Below are 14,247 nucleotides of genomic sequence, written 5' to 3'. Positions count from 1 at the left end.
ACGTCTCTAACTCTCCCTAAATTCAGAGGCTTCTCTGACCCCTCACTCGCTAAAATCAGAGGCTGAAGACGATGCTGAAGAAAAACCATTTGAGCTTTCTTCACCAGCTGAAGACGACGATGTCGACAAGTGCTTCTTCTTCTTGCAACAGACACAGAGGTATTCCTTTGCCTTGTCTTCACTACTCTACTCATCTTCTTTTCTTCAACAATTACTTTGCCTTGTTTCATTCTCAATCCTCAATCCCAACAAAATCTACAAACCCCCAACCCAAACCCACTAATCTCCACGATGCTTTCAATTTGTTCAATACCATGCTTCAAATGCGTCCTCTGCCTTCGGTTGTCCGTTTCAATCAAATTATGGGTCAAGTTGCAAAATTGAAACATTATTCAGCGGTCATATCTTTGAATAACCAAATGTGCCTGTTGGGAATTGCACCTGATGTTTATACTCTAAACATTATCATTAATTGTTTTAGTCATTTGAACCAAATGGGATATAACCTAGCTGTCTTGGGAAAATTCTTCAAATTTGGTATTGAACCAACTGTTACGACCTTCAACACTCTAATCAAGGGCTTTCTTCTTGAGGATAGAGTTGCTGAGGCAGCAGGGCTGTACAGAAATATGGTGGAGGGAGGTTGTAAGCCCGATGTGGTTACATATAATACATTAATAAACGCTTTTTGTAAAATGGGTAACAATGGTGCGGCTATTCAATTGCTTAGGAAGATGGAACAAGAAGGTTGTAAGCCTAACGTAGTTTCCTATAACACCATCATTGACAGTCTTTGTAAAGACACGCTAGTTGCTGATGCATTGAACCTCTTCTCAGAATTGATTAGTAAGGGTATTGTCCCAAATGTTGTTACATACACCTCTTTGATTGATGGAGTTTGCAAATTAGGCGAGTGGGAAGAAGCTACGAGATTATTGAAGGAAATGGTGAGTAAAAAAATCTTTCCAGATGTATGCACCTTCAATGTCTTAGTGGATACGCTTTGTAAGGAGGGGAAAGCTGTGGAAGCAGAAAGTGTGGTGGAAATGATGATGCAAAGAGATATTGAACCTGATACGGTTACGTACAATTCGCTTATGGATGGTTACTGTTTGCGAGGAGAATTGAAGGAAGCAAAAAGAGTTTTTTATCTAATGCGTAGCAAAGGTGCCATTGTTAATGCTCATAGTTATAGCATATTGATAAACGGATATTGCAAGCATAAAAAGATCGAAGAGGCCATGATGCTTTTTGAAGAAATGTCTCGTACAGGACCGGTTCCTAATACCATTACTTATACCACTCTTATGTATGGTTTTTGCAAAGTGGGGAGAACACAAGATGCTCAAAACTTGCTCTCTAAGATGCAAGCTTGTGGCCAACTTCCAAATGTTCGAACTTATGCTGTTTTACTGGATGGCCTTTGTAAAAACCAACAACTTTCTATGGCGATAGAATTGTTTAGAGAGATGGAAGGCAAGAAGTTGGATATGAATATTGTAATTTACAGTATTCTAATTGAAGGTTTGTGCAAAGCTGGAAAACTTGAATCTGCAGGGGATCTCTTTTGCAGTTTATCATCAAAGGGAATTGAACCTAATGTGTGGACATATAATGTAATGATTAGTGGATTTTGTAATGGGGGCCTAATAAATGAAGCAGAAAAGTTGCTTATAGGAATGGAAACGAAAGGTTGTCCTCCAGATGGTTGCACGTATAACACAATTATTCGAGGGTTTCTTAACAATGCTGAGACATTAAGGGCAGTGGGACTTATTGAAGAAATGGGGGAGAGGGGTTTCTCTGCAGATGCATCAACGGCGGAATTGATAGTTGATTTATTGTCTAAGGATAATGTAGATCCAGCTTTGTTGGCATTGATAACATGAGTTGATTTGCCTCTTTGAAAATTCATAGTTTTTTCAGATCCTCCTGATTGTCACAGTGAACTTTGAAACTACTGCACTTTTGACAATGATGGATGTCGTCTATATGTTATCTATGACATATCCATCATGTGAAATTTATGTCTTTTATCATGTAGATTCTTCTGGTCTTTAGAGCTGGGTGTGAAAGTTTGTTGGTGTGGTAGTTGTTGCAGGTTGGTTGATTGTGGTGGTGCAGTGATAGTTTGTTGTTTTGGTAGAGGTTTTATGGTCAAAGTGGTTCACAGCGCTTGTGGGTATGCGAGGACCTGGTATGAGGCTTGACCTCGTATGGTTCTTCCTTCGAATGGAACAAAGATACCCCTGAAGAGTTAATATGTAAGTTTAGTTTACACTTGCTAGATACTTTCGAGTGAAACCTTGTATTTTCTTCGGACTCTATGTTTTAAATGAAAAACATTCTGTGATAATTTGTCACTTCTTTTACATAGAAAATGATGTAGGGACCAAAAAGATCAAAAGGATGGAAGATTTTCAAAATGAGGTACAAGTGGAGTAAATGTCATGCTTATTTAAATGAGGATTAAAATGTTATTTAAAAGCTTCTTAGCCATATTGAGTGGAGTACCCTATGAAATCCATCAAATGGCTCATTTGGTCGTTTCAGTTCAAAATGCCTTCTCATCTCAAATATTTTCAATATTGTTTTAATTTCCGGTATTCTCTTTGGTGAAATTTAAATTGTGAACTTGCTCCAATCAAGAAAATGAGCATAGGGTAATGCATAGTCTGGTCTGCCTTGTCATCACTCTTCTACAGCTGTACACTTTGACGATTGTTGACTGACTGTAACTTGTTACATAGTTAGCTGTGAGATTGTATTTAAAGGCTACTTGCTTCTGAAATCATTTAATGAGAAACTGATTAATCAGATTGTGTCTTTTCCTGGAAGCTTGTGTCTTCTATTCCTCTGTTTCAACATAGCCCCGCCCCACCGGCTTGTTTTGATTTCATTTTCATTAATATCTGTGTTATGAAATCGATGACATTCCTGATCATTTTCGAAGGTATAAACAAAATTTTAAATGTTAGGAGGACACAGATTGATGCCAAAATATCAGAGAAACAAACGCATAACGATGATGTTGATAGATGCTTGACATGTTGTGCTATCCAGGAAGAAATGAAACCAATCTTGATCATATCTTGCTTGAAAATAATCTTAGTAGAAAACTCCATTAATCCCTGAGACTGAGTAGGACTTTGAAATTTTAGGAATGGAAGAAGGGTCTGGAGGAAATTAAACCTAGTAATTAAGGAATCTTTGTGCTTCTAGAAATTAAGAAATCTCAGTTTTTGGATATTTGAATTTTGTTTTGACTCTCTGTTGGTTTTCTTTACAATGAAATTAAATGGCTTTCCATTCGTTTTTGCTGTTTCTCTTCATGTATCTGACTTTCTTGTTATCATCATAAAACTCATGGTTCCTATTATTTTTATGATGTGCATTTGGGATTTTGTAGTAGCTTCTATTATCAGCTCAGGCACTCTATTTTCTCTCTTCCAGATATTCTCCCCCCTCTCGTTTCCATTGCATTACTTATATTTTAATCCGCTTGTCATCTTTTTGTCCAAAATCAGGTCATAAGGACTTTACTTCTACTGGGAGATCAAAAGAGAAGGTAGGAACATACTTTGTCAAGCTTTTGTGGGAAATAGAGGGCAAGAGAGGGAAGAAGAAAGGGACAGAAGAGGGAAAGTCGCCGGGGTTCTGGTGAGTAAGGGAGGGGTTTGCTGGGTGGGTGTGGGGCTGGGTGTTCTTTTTCTTTTTTGTTTGTAAAAAAATTCTTTTAATTGAATTGTTTGAAAAAAAACTGGTGTCTATGTTAATCCATATTTTTTATAATTTTTTTATATTCTTCCTCTCCATTTTTTTTAAATTTTTTTATATTCTCTGAACTAATCTTCACTTGGTTAAAGGTCAATGTTAAGTTGGTTGCTGCTGCTGAGGAAGCTCTTGCACTATCAATATGGACAACGGCTACAATTTGCCGAGTTCTCTCCCTTGCAAGTGTAAGCTCACTTGTTTGTCTTGAGTCCAGCTGTGTTAAATAGTTTTTACTACTTGGTTCAGATTTTTTTCTATGGTAATCCATATTGTGATGGGTTTGTTTTTTCCTTTGTCCATGCAATCCATATTTTCTGAATCTGAGTTTTCCGGGAGATAAGGAACACAGCCAATGAAATTTTGTAAATAAGGCAAGAAAGCCTTAATGATCTAATTTTGATAGGGAATAACTGGATAGCCTGCATAACAGTATTTACGTGACTCCATGATGAATAACTGGATAACCTGCATAACAGTTTTGACATGAGTGCATAACAAGCTTTAAATTAATAAAGCCAACTATTGATGAGGTCAACCAGCATTGCTCTCTAGGTAATTTTAGTTATTTAGTGTTCCATGGCTATGCACACTCTGTTCTTCAACGGTTATGATGACTTTTCATTTCAGATATATATTTTGCCAATTCATTTTAAGAAGGCTCCACTTCAAGCGAGGTTTAAATGCCCATTTCTCAGCTCACATGTAAGTTCCACTTTTCTAATATGGTGCTGGACAATTTCATTCCTATAGATGCTGAGTAATAATATATGTTTGGTAATATGTTCTTTAGTACCTCACTTGCTTGGTGCTTTCTACTTCTGCCATTTATTTCCATACTGACTCTAGTAACATGATTCATGAGACTCCATGCTGAGATTTATTAAGTACAATGGTAATTTCATAAGCTTGTGTGGATGTTCTGACTGTTCTTTTTTGGCTCTTCTTTTCAAATACATTGGTTTCTTGGTGAACCTTTCAAGGGATGTTTGGCTATAGATGTTCAACAAGATGATTTATCTTTTCTTGGCATTTTATTTTTTCATGGGATGGAAAAGTTGAGCAACTTAGATTTATATGTATGTGTTTATTTCAAGTGTTAACTAGTTTTTCCTGTAATGCTTATCTCGCTCATGAGTTAAATGTTTGCAGCTAATTCTGTTAAATGATGATAGTTAATCTAACTAATGATGCATAATTTGTTTTCATGGACATGCTCGTTCTGTCAGAATATTCAAGAATTATGTGGGAGTAGACAAGGTTAATAACAAGCTTCAAAGGTACATGAGTCGAGCTTTTCATAACATCATGAACATGTGCAAGACGCATGATTGTAATCTCAGAATATTCAAGTCAATTCTTGTAAGAAGATATAAATGAGCAAAGTTGCAGCATGATACAAGGATAGTAAAGCATGCTTACAAGGTGTTTCCAGCAACAAGAAGGTGTTTCCAGCAATAAAAAATCATAATTTTTTATTAAATTTGGGTAGCGATTGCTCGGTAGTAGTCGAGCGCTCGGCTAAAAGCTGCGCCTGCACAGACGCTAACCAATTAAATTTCAAAACACGTCCTCCTTGGTCCCACTATGTCTAGTTCTAGGGAGGTCATTTGGCAATTCACAAGTCAATTTTTTGACACATCTATTGATAAGTCAGGTCAATAGTTAATTATTGACCTCCCCATTGCAAGCATTTTTTTCTTCTACAGTGTCAATATAATAATAAACTGACCTCCCCTATTGACTTTGCATTGCACATGCTCTTACAAATATGGTGATGACTTGAGGGGATGGAAGAGGTGGGTTGAATCTTGGCTTCGTCTACATTGAAGATTGAGAGATACATGTGGTATGCTTCAGTGCCATCTTTGAGCTCATGAGTTTTTGGACAGGTCCTCTAGACCATTACATTGGTGCACTGCCATGGAGATTGTGTTAAGGAAAATAAATCATTTGATTTGAGGTTCACTGCCATGGAATTTAAGTAATTTGTGGGGATGTACTGTTCATATGCCATATACCAAATCCCATATCTATAAGAAAAAGATTAATTCGAATGAGTTAGGAAATTGATGTTAAGGCTGGGCTTTTTCATTTTGTGATAAAACAAAACTGTGAAACCACACAGAAAGGAAGTAAGAGAGGGAGTCAGCTAAATATTAGCAATAGTATATTCATTAAAATAAAAATAACCAAATAAAAGCAAAACAAAGCATTGTTAAGGAGGATTTGAAAAAAAAGCAAAGTCATAAAAACTTTTACCAAAGTGTAAATGTTTCAGCACTTCAAATCAAATAGATGTATTCGTACAAAAAATAAAAATCAAGCAGATAGTAAGAAGCATTTGCCTTAACATGTATTTAAAGCAAGATTTTTAATTTAAACCTAAATTTTTGTAGGCGAGCTCGCATTAAAAATAAAATTTACATAAGATAAGAGAATTTACATAAGAAGACTACAAATAGCTTCAAGAAGATGATTACTTATAACATACAAGTTTCTTTCAAAGTATACGATTTTTTGGCGGTATCATCTTCAAATTCTTTCTTTCTTCTTTTAGCTATCCTCCCAAAAAGGAAAAAAAAAATTGTTCAATCAGCACTATGTCATAAATTTCTTACAGTAAAAATAAACAAACTAAAAATAAAGTAAATCAGAGATGTACCTAAATGAAAAAGCAAATATTCGAAAAGAAACAACAGTAAAGGAAAAAAAAACAAAGACTTGATGGCCATACTTTTCTTTTGGCCTAAAATATACATAATTACATAGCATTGAGATCTTGGACTCTTTTTTTCTCTAATTCTCAATTGGTTTGTCCTTTCTAGTAGTTTCTTCGCTATAAATTTTTTTAACTTCCTTCTAGTTTTCTTTAAATACTCTTAAGTCTTAACTTGGTTTTTGCTTTATAGAACCATTGATTTTAACTACTAAATTTCAATAATTTTTTAGTTTAGATATCAAAATTAAATAGCATTTTAAATTAGGTACTAGTTGAAAAGTTATACAAAATAATAAAATACGAAGTATTAGAATTCACAAATATTACATCACATGCCACTATAATAAAAAAATAAAAATAATATTATATCACAAATATTACATTAATTTACACTATATTGTATTAATTTTTTTTTTTTGAATCAATCCAGTCACAACTTAACTGTAATTGTCTTGGTAAATTGAAAGAGACAACTCATACCACTATACTATGTATTATTTTGAGTAAAAGTATTGTTTTGACCTCTATTTATACTCAATTGTAGTATAATTTCTCTTAAAAAAATTAAATTAAGTCATAACTTAATTGTGATTGTCTCACTACTTTGATGTGACTGTCATTCAATCACAACTAAATTTAAAGTTATGAGTGTCGTACAGTCACAACTAAATGTGAAGTTGAGACTACATTAGCCAATTTTCAAGATAATATAAAAGCCTCAAGGACAATTTTGTCAAAACTTTATAAATTTTAACCATCATATATCATATGTGGGACAAAGGACAAAAATGTCAAATGGAAAAAGCTCAAATCAAATGAGTCAACATGTTTGTGATCGAATCTAAAAAACTAAATTTAAATTTAGTAGTTCAATTGAAATATTATATGATCTTCATGATACACCAAAAAATTATTAAGATTTAGTATTTAATCTTAATTTTCTATTGCTATATTTGTTGATTGGGTAAGAAAAAACATATGCATCAACACAGAATATAAATGTGAATTATGTGAGGGATAAGGCTGATGGGTTTCTTTTGGTATATGGCTTACAAAATTCACAAAAAGGAGAAGAATTGAAAATAGTAGGGTTAATTACAATTATATACATCAACTATACACTACTTTTCAACTTGGTACCTCAAGTTCAAAAAGTTGCATTAAGGTACCCCAATTACGAAACGATATTAGTTAGGTACCTCTGTTAGTCTGGCCGTCAAAAAAGCCGTTATCTGATGACGTGACACGCCACTAAAAGACTTTATTTTAATTTAGTACCTCAACTTTACCATATTTTTCAAGTTCATACCTCAAGTTAAAAAACTCGCAAATAAATAAATGTTTTTTAGTTTTTATCTCAACTTTACCTCAGCTTTTGACCCATCAAATCTCCACCAAAATTATCAATCTCATACTCATTTTGAAGCTATGAATTTTCTCTTTACAACCATATAAAAATCATGCAAAAAAGAGTTATGAAACCCGATATAAGTAGTCACAAAGTACGCTACCCGAAACTGCCAAATTTTTCAAATAAATTTGCAATTTCTGATAGCCTAATTTGTGACTACTTATCTCGCGTCTCATAGCTCCTTTTTGAATTATTTCTATATGGTTATAAACAGGAGATTCATTTGTTCAGAATGAGTATAAGATTGTTGATTTTGGTGAAGATTTGATGAGTCAAAAGTTGGAGTGAAGTTGAGATAAAAACTGGAAAACATTTATTTATTTGCAAGTTTTTTAACTTGAGGTATGAACTTGAAAAACATAATAAAGTTGAGGTACTAAATTAAAATGAAGCCTTTTAGTGGTGTGTCACGTCATCAAATAACGACCTTTTTGATGGCCAAACTAACGGAGGTACCTAATTGACACGATTTCGTAGTTGGTGTACCTTAATGTAACTTTTTAAACTTGAGGTACCAATTTGAAAAGTGGTGTATAGTTGAAGTATATAATTGTAATTTACCTAAAATAATATTAATAAGAAAAACTATCAAATGAATGGTAAAATATATATTTATAAAACGAAAAGAAAAAAACTAAAATGAGGCTTCGCGTGTGTAAGTTTTTGATGGTCGGGTGGGTATTAGACTTGAGTTAACAGAACACCTCTCTAACTCTCTCTAATTCAGACACTTGATCGGGAGCTCCCTTCCCAGCTTTCTCTGACCCCTCACTCGCTAAAATCAGAGGCTGAAGACGATGCTGAAGAAAAATCATTTGAGCTTTCTTCACCAGCTGAAGACGACGATGTCGACAAGTGCTTCTTCTTCTTGCAACAGACACAGAGGTATTCCTTTGCCTTGTCTTCACTACTCTACTCATCTTCTTTTCTTCAACAATTACTTTGCCTTGTTTCATTCTCAATCCTCAATCCCAACAAAATCTACAAACCCCCAACCCAAACCCACTAATCTCCACGATGCTTTCAATTTGTTCAATACCATGCTTCAAATGCGTCCTCTGCCTTCTGTTGTCCGTTTCAATCAAATTATGGGTCAACTTGCCAAATTGAAACATTATTCGGCGGTCATATCTTTGAATAACCAAATGTGCTTGTTGGGAATTGCACCTGATATTTATACTCTTACTATTGTCATCAATTGTTTTTGTCATCTGAACCAAATGGGTTGTAGCTTATCTGTCTTGGGAAAATTCTTCAAATTTGGCTTTGAACCAGATGTCACGACCTTCACCACTCTAATCAAGGGCTTTCTTCTTCTTGAGGATAGAGTTTCAGAAGCAGCAGGGCTGTACAGAAATATGGTGGAGGGAGGTTGTAAGCCCGATGTGGTTACATATAATACATTAATAAACGCTTTTTGTAAAATGGGTAACAATGGTGCGGCTATTCAATTGCTTAGGAAGATGGAACAAGAAGGTTGTAAACCTAACGTAGTTTCCTATAACACCATCATTGACAGTCTTCGTAAAGACACGCTAGTTGCTGATGCATTGAACCTCTTTACAGAAATGATTAGTAGGGGTATTGCTCCAAACGTCATTACTTATAACTCTTTGATTGATGGAGTTTGCAAATTAGGAGAGTGGGAAGAAGCTACGAGATTGTTGAAGGAAATGGTGAGTAAAAATATCTTTCCAAATGTACGCACCTTCAATGTCTTAGTAGATACACTTTGTAAGGAAGGGAAAATTGTGGAAGCAAAAAGCGTGGTTGAAATGATGATTCAAAGAGATATTGAACCTAATACAGTTACGTACTGTTCGCTTATGGATGGTTACTGCTTGCAAGGAGAATTAAAGGAAGCAAAACGAGTTTTTGATGTAATGCTTAGCAAGGGTGACATTGTCAATGCTCATAGTTGTAACATATTGATAAATGGATATTGCAAGCATAAAAAGATCAAAGAGGCCATGATGCTTTATGAAGAAATGTCTCGTACAGGACTGGTTCCTGATACCATTACTTATAACACCCTTATCGATGGTTTTTGCAAAGTGGGGAGATTACAAGATGCTCAAAACTTGCTCTCTAAGATGCAAGCTTGTGGCCAACTTCCAAATGTTCGAACTTATGCTGTTTTACTGGATGGCCTTTGTAAAAACCAACAACTTTCCATGGCAATAGAATTGTTTAGAGAGATGGAAGGCAAGAAGTTGGATATGGATATTGTGATTTACAATATTCTAATTCAAGGTTTGTGCAAAGCTGGAAAACTTGAATCTGCATGGGATCTCTTTCTTGGTTTATCATCAAAGGGACTTCAACCTGATGTGAGGACGTATAATATAATGATTAATGGACTTTGTACTGGAGGCCTAACAGGTGAAGCCGAAAAGTTGCTTAGAGGAATGGAAGAGAAAGGCTGTTCTCCAGATGATTGCACCTATAACACAATTATTCGAGGGTTTCTTAACAATGATGAGACATTAAGGGCGGTGGGACTTATTCATGAAATGGTGGAGAGGGGTTTCTCTGCAGATGCATCAACGCTGGAATTGATAATTGACCTATTGTCTAAAGATAAAGTAGATCCCACTTTGTTGTCGTTGATAAAGAAATCATGATGAAGTTAATTTGCATCTTTTGGAAATTGAAACTTGAAACACTTGAGGTAGATCTGTTCTAGGATAGGGTTCCGTTTTGGTCTTGCCTATGGGCTTTGATATCCTCTGAATTTAGAGATACCTCTTTCCAAGCTATATTTTATGATCGGAGAGCAGCTGTATTGTAGTCTTGGTAGTCCCTGTCTTTCTGGTTTTTTGTGTTTTGGTTGTATCCTTTAGTTTTTTCTGAGCAGTGGACATCTTGTCCACTGTGTTGTACTACTTTTTCATTAATAAAAGTTTTTTTCTTATATAAATAAAAAAAAAACACTTCCCACCATCACAATGAACTTTGAAACTTTTGCACCTTTGACAACCATGGATGTATCATATATGTTATTTATTAATCCATCATGTGAAAACACAATGTGAGTTTGTGGTTGGGCCCCATTTATTTTTATCAAAATTCCTCAAATGTTGAGACTTATTTGGATTTTTTATTTTTATTTTTGCAAGGAGGGAAGAGAATGTGACACTGAAGGTTCATGGTTACTTCCATTGAATGCCTATTAATTTGTTTTCCTCATTATTTTCTTTTTCGCAGATCAATATATGCATCTAATTAAGTCGATGACTAACTTTTGTTTGCAAGATCCTATATAGTCTATAGAGGAATTCTCTTATAATCCTTGCAGTGCATGTTGAACTAGTAAAACTAAAATGGGTAATAATGGTGCGGCTATTCAATTGCTTAGGAGGATGGAAGAAGGAGCTTGTAAGCCTAACATAGTTGTCTATAACACGATCATTGACAGTCTTTATAAAGACACGCTAATTGCTGATGCATTGAACCTCTTCTCAGAAATGATTAGTAGGGGTATTCCCCCAGACGTTTGAAATGATGTTTGATTGATGGAGATGCAATAAGGAGAGTGAGAAGAAGCTACGAGATTATTGAAGGAAATGGTGAGTAAAAAAGTCTTTCCAGATATACACACCTTCAATGTCTTAATAGATACACTTTGTAAGGAGGGGAAAGTTGTGGAATCAAAAAGTGTGGTTGAAATGATGTTTCAAAGAGATATTGAACCTGATACGGGTAAGTACAATTCGCTTATGGATGGTTAATGTTTGCAAGGAGAATTGAAGGAAGCAAAAAGAGTTTTTTATCTAATGCTTAGCAAGGGCACCATTGTTGATGCTGTTAGTTATAACATATTGATAAATGGATATTGCAAACATAAAAAGATCGACGAGGCCACAATGCTTTTTCAGGAAGTGTCTCGTATGGGATTGATTCCAAATACCATTACTTATAACACTCTTATAGATGGTTTTTGTAAAGTGGGGAGAATACAAGATGCACAAAACTTATTCTCTAAAATGCAAGCTTGTGGTCAATTTCTAGATGCTCAAACTTATGCTGTTTTACGGCATTAGAATTGTTTAGAGAGATGGAAGGCAAGAAGTTGGATATGAATATTGCGATTTATAGTATTCTTATTGAAGGTTTGTGGATAGCCGTAAAAATTGAATCTGCATGGGACCTCTTTCGTGGTTTATCATCAAAGGCACTTCAACCTGATGTGAGGACATATACTGTAATGATCCATATCATATTGTGTTTTTATTTCTCTTTCATGATTATGTTTTATAGAAATGCAGGCATGCCTGTTAATGTTCTTGCAGTTAAGTCTCATCTGCCTAACATTTAATGTTTTTGAGGCATAATTTTTTTTCGGCTTTTAAAGTTAGTGGAACCTTTTGTTCAGTTTTACTACTAAAGGTTAAAGACCTGTGGTTAGGATATGAAATCATCTAAGGTCCATTCGAGCAGAAGGATTTAGAGAGATGATTAGAATTTTAACAACAAAGCTACATTGATTCGAAGAACTGTGAAAACACCAAAAATACTTGACACAATGTATATGAAATGACTAAATACAATATAACATTTTGGATTTGAATTGACTAGGTACAATGAATTATTTAACATCCATATCTTCTCTTTCTTCCCATAGAAAATATAAATACAAAATTTATCCACTGTTAACATTCCATTCAAGCAATTTAACTATCAAATACTAAATAAAATTCATATACTTGTCTAATTACTATATTAATACGCATTTATCAATGTTGGAGTGGGATCCTTCTTTTGATAACTCTTGCTTAGGCTTTGATTTTGTATGTCATCTTTATTGTTAATGTTGTCAGTGTCTTTTGTCTCCTTTTAACGTGAAAAACCCTCTGTTTTCTCAACCAGGGAGTCTAGTTGTGCTTCATGATGTACTTTTCGTTTTTTTTTGTTAATTATTATTCTAATTCTTGTAGCTGATAGAATTAGAGCATCCAACCCAAAACCAATTGGCAATGGGTGGAGAGGCCCAAGACTTATAACCACATATGCTAAGCCTTAGTTTTCCGATGTGGGACATTGCTCCACATTACTCTCAACACGCCCCCGCACGTGTGGCGATATTTTGAGCCTTACACGTGAACAAATTATATTGGGTGACGTGGGAGCACGTGTGACCGTTGGGCCTTACACGCGGATAACCAAGCTCTGATACCATGATAGAATTAGAGCATCCAACCCAAAACCAATTGGCAATGGGTGGAGAGGCCCAAGACTTATAAGCACATATGTTAAGCCTTAGTTTTCCGATGTGGGACATTGCTCCACATTACTCTTAACAGTAGCGTCGTTATTGAATTCTGTGATGTGCTTCATGATCTGTTTTTGCCAGTATGTGGTTATCCCTTAACTGCTGCATACTGCATCACGATGATTTGCCATGGCATAGTTTGTGAACTTTTCTCCTGCTTCTTACTCAAAATTTTAGTGGTTAATGACTTAATGTTATTGACATCTATGCAATACATAATTGTTCAGGCTCATTGCTTTAGGGTCCTCAAAAGTATTTGTATCAGGCCATGTATGCGATCTGTCTATTGTTAGTTGAAATTCGGCAAAATTTTGCCGAAATTTTCATTTTTGGGGAGCCCCAAAATTTTATAACATACCCATTAATTTTCTATAATTTTTCAGCGAAATTTTGCTTAAATTTCGGCCGAAATTTCGAAGCTACCACACGTGTATTTTTGTAAACTTTCGGCGAAATTTGGCGAAATTTCGAACCCATCCATTTTTAACATTTCCCAACCCTCCCCAGTGATTTATCTACACTTCCCAGCCCCCCCTCGGCGACTTTTCTGCATTTCCCAGCCCTCCTCCGGCGACTTCTTTGCATTTCCTAGCCCCCCCCCCCCCGACCGGCTTCCCCCCGTGACCCCAGAACAGAGATCGACGGCGAAAGAGAGTGAGGTGACAGAGATGCAAGAGAGAGAGAGGGGAGAGAGAGAGAACTGAGAAACAAAGATAAGGAAGAGGGAGGAAGGGAGGGAGAGAGAGGAGAGCGGCGGCACAACATTGAGAAATGACTGAAAAAGATATGTGTATCACTGTATGACTAGGGTTAAGTGGTTAACTGGTAGTACAGGAATGAATAAACAATATAGAATATTAATGCTTTAAATCAAATCTTGGTGGAGGATGATTCAGGCGAACCTATCCATCTGGTTAGAGTTAAGTGGTTAAGTGGTTAAGTGGTTAACAAATATAATATAATATACTCAAAAAGCTTATTCAAAGGCTTTAGCTGTAAGCCTTTAAGCGGGTGGGTATTACTTTTTTTTTTTGGCCATCAGCATATTGGGTAGGCTTAATTATCGATTTA

At 35.4% G+C, this 14,247-nt stretch overlaps 2 protein-coding genes across 10 annotated transcripts; both read left to right on the top strand.

Annotated features, from left to right (window-relative positions):
* Positions 1–5,694, top strand: LOC147282637 (uncharacterized). Of its 8 annotated transcripts, none has more exons than XM_086247062.1 (6): positions 240–2,264; positions 2,378–2,430; positions 3,528–3,568; positions 3,867–3,959; positions 4,402–4,476; positions 5,001–5,694. In XM_086247062.1, the coding sequence occupies exon 1, from the start codon at positions 315–317 to the stop codon at positions 1,887–1,889; it is 1,575 nt and encodes a 524-aa protein (XP_086103188.1). In that variant the 5' UTR covers positions 240–314; the 3' UTR covers positions 1,890–2,264; positions 2,378–2,430; positions 3,528–3,568; positions 3,867–3,959; positions 4,402–4,476; positions 5,001–5,694. The 8 variants fall into 8 exon arrangements, with proteins under 8 accessions (XP_086103192.1, XP_086103191.1, XP_086103188.1 ...); XM_086247059.1 differs by having other exon boundaries at positions 3,528–3,660; XM_086247066.1 differs by lacking the exons at positions 240–2,264; positions 2,378–2,430 and adding an exon at positions 1–159.
* A 151-nt stretch (positions 5,695–5,845) lies between these two features.
* LOC147282636 (uncharacterized) lies at positions 5,846–10,752 on the top strand. 2 transcript variants are annotated; one of them, XM_086248404.1, is made up of 2 exons: positions 5,846–5,855; positions 8,919–10,752. In XM_086248404.1, the coding sequence occupies exon 2, from the start codon at positions 8,945–8,947 to the stop codon at positions 10,526–10,528; it is 1,584 nt and encodes a 527-aa protein (XP_086104530.1). In that variant the 5' UTR covers positions 5,846–5,855; positions 8,919–8,944; the 3' UTR covers positions 10,529–10,752. The 2 variants fall into 2 exon arrangements, with proteins under 2 accessions (XP_086104530.1, XP_086104532.1); XM_086248406.1 differs by lacking the exon at positions 5,846–5,855 and having other exon boundaries at positions 8,750–10,528.
* The last annotated feature ends 3,495 nt before the right edge of the window (positions 10,753–14,247 follow it).

Source organism: Dryas octopetala, chromosome 6 (genome assembly GCF_963921425.1).
Source record: "Dryas octopetala chromosome 6, drDryOcto1.1, whole genome shotgun sequence".
NCBI lineage: Eukaryota > Viridiplantae > Streptophyta > Magnoliopsida > Rosales > Rosaceae > Dryas > Dryas octopetala.
This window is presented reverse-complemented; position numbering and strand designations above follow the sequence as displayed.

What these genes read in the sequence shown, in the direction of transcription:
- LOC147282637 (XM_086247061.1), top strand. Translation starts at nt 315, where the DNA reads ATGCTTCAAATGCGTCCTCTGCCTTCGGTTGTCCGTTTCAATCAAATT.
- LOC147282636 (XM_086248406.1), top strand. Translation starts at nt 8,750, where the DNA reads ATGTCGACAAGTGCTTCTTCTTCTTGCAACAGACACAGAGGTATTCCT.